The sequence below is a fragment of the Lipotes vexillifer genome, unplaced genomic scaffold, assembly GCF_000442215.2.
Source record: "Lipotes vexillifer unplaced genomic scaffold, Lipotes_vexillifer_v1.1 scaffold1201, whole genome shotgun sequence".
Taxonomy (NCBI): Eukaryota; Metazoa; Chordata; class Mammalia; order Artiodactyla; family Lipotidae; genus Lipotes; species Lipotes vexillifer.
In genome coordinates this window covers 1,386,500-1,388,880 of record NW_006783542.1, presented here as the reverse complement: position 1 = coordinate 1,388,880, position 2,381 = coordinate 1,386,500, and the positions used below count along the sequence as shown (strand labels likewise).

At 53.9% G+C, this 2,381-nt stretch overlaps 1 protein-coding gene across 1 annotated transcript in view; it reads left to right on the top strand.

The window, feature by feature from the left end:
• The window catches only part of TNNI1 (troponin I1, slow skeletal type), an 18,903-nt gene that overhangs the window by 15,521 nt on the left and 1,001 nt on the right, over positions 1–2,381 (top strand). The window contains 1 exon segment of the mRNA XM_007456142.1: positions 1,527–1,616. Coding sequence (XP_007456204.1) covers positions 1,527–1,616 — 90 coding nt within the window.

Here is a 2,381-nt window from a genome sequence, read left to right as displayed (position 1 = left end):
CCCCGCCGCAGGGGCTCAGACTGGCTCGGCCCCAAGCTCTCTCATTAGTCTTCACAAGCCCGTGGGGCGGGGTCGGGCTGGGGTGGGGCGTTGGGTCCCATTTTACAAGCGGGAAGGGAGCCTCAGCAGGGAGGAGGGGCTTGCTTGCGGGGGGTGGGGGGGCTGACCAGGTGCCAGGTCGCGTATCGGAGCAGCGTGACGGTGCAGAGCGGGGAGCTGGGGAATGCTTGGGAGGGCCCACTTCTCCAGACCTGCCCGTCCTTCCCCTGCAAATAGGCCTTTAATGTTTTTATAAGATTGATAAGAGTTTAAACACCAGTGACTGCAGAGTGAAGGACCCGGAAGGAGATGCAGATCTCCTTTGACTTACGATGGGGTTCTGTCCCAAGAAACCCATCGTCAGGTGAAACTGTCGTAGGTCCAAAGTGCACTGTCTATGCCTCACCCAGCGCACATCACAGCTCACCTGGCCCAGCTTAACCGTGTGAGGACGCCACTCACGGTAGCTGAAAGTTGGGAGAAATCAACTAACAGAAAGCCTATTTTATAATAAAGAGTTGAATATCTCATGTAATTTACTGACGATGAGGAAGCAGATGTTGTCTGGTACAGAATGGTTTTACGTGTGTGGGTGGTCACCCTCATGAGCGTGGGGCTGCCTGGGGGCTGGGGCTGCACTGCCCAGCACCGAACATCACTAGCCTGGGAAGGATTAAAATTCAAAATTCCAAGTATGGTTTCTACTGAATTTGTATTGCTTTCTCACCATCATAAAGGCAAAAAAGATCACAAGCTGAACCATCGTAAGTCAGGGACCATTGTTTTAAAAAGACATTTATTTACTTATTTTGGCCGTGCCAGGTCTTACTTGTGGCATGCAGACTTCTTACTTGTGGCATGCGGGATCTAGTTCCCCGACCTGGGATGGAACCCAGGCCCCCTGCACTGTGAGCTCGGAGTCTTACCCACTGGACCACCAGGGAAGTCCCACCGTTTGTAGACCAACATGTCACCGACGGTTACCTCCAGGCGGTAACCTATGTTATTACTGCCTGGTGGTAATAATTCCTATTTTATTATTAATTAAATAATAATAATTATTATCACTAATTATTCCTATTTTATTAGTAGTAGTAGTATTTTTTTGTTTGTTTAGGCTGCACCGTGCGACACGTGGGGTCTTAGTTCCATCGAACCCGTGTCCCCTGTATTGGGAGCACAGAGTCTTAATCACTGGACCGCTAGGGAAGTCCCCTTATTTTATTATTTTTGCTTAACATATAATTTTCAAAATTTCTACAATTAACTTACATTCTTTTTATCATAAGAAAACTTTTTAGCGATAAGTACATTCGGAAAGGAAAACAAAGGACTTCCATTCAGAGCGAAGGGGTCTATCAGCCTCTTCCACAGCTCAGGTCTTGCTGAGGTGGAGGAGGGGCTGGGCACCCGGCTGGGAGGTGGAAAAGGGGGGCTGGGGGCTGAGCGGCTCCCTCATCTCCCTTCCTGACTCCCCTGCTTCCCAGGACCTGTGCCGGGACCTGCACGCCAAGGTGGAGGTGGTGGACGAGGAGAGATATGACATCGAGGCCAAGTGCCTGCACAACACCAGGGAGGTGAGCCAGGGCTGGGGGGTGGCAACACCAGGGAGGTGAGCTGGGGCTGGGGGGTGGCAGGGGCACAGCTGGAGCAGGCGGGCTGGCTGGGACAGGGTGGTGTGTGAGAAGGTGGGCGCAGCCAGTGCAGGTCAGGTGGGTGGCGGGTGATGTCTGGGGGTGTCGGGTGGGCACTGACGTGGCAGTTGTGGACCAGGTCCCCCTCCCACTGCCGGGTCTGGGGAGTGGCACTTAGGAAGCTCTGGTCCCTGCACTCCATCCCCCAGGGCTGGAGTTGGGCAGAGGGAAGGTGATGCTTTTCACACAGATGAAAAGCACAGACTTCGTCCAGCCTATAAGGTGGGCTCTTCAGTGGAAGAGAAGCCACCCCTTTTATTCACCCACACAAATAATCATAGCCTGTTAATAACACCTTACCTTGCAAACGGCTTTCATGTGCATTGATCCTCCCTGCACTCCTGTGGATGAAGTGTGTGCTTTTATCTGCACCTGACAGATGAGGACACAGGTTCAGAGAGGCTGAGAAACTCGGCCCAGGTCACACAGCGGTGGACCTGGGATGGGCCTGGCCTCTGACCCTCACTGCAGTCACTCAGCGCTCCCCCGGCATGGGGCACGGGGCGTCAGCTCCACCCAGACCCAGCTCTGGTGAGGTGGGCAGAATGTGGAGGGGCAGGGCTCCTGCTGCTGGCGTGGGCACCTGTTCCAGCAGAGGGATGGGGAGGGACTGGAGCCACTTCTGTCCTTCCCACTTCTCCCCAGCAG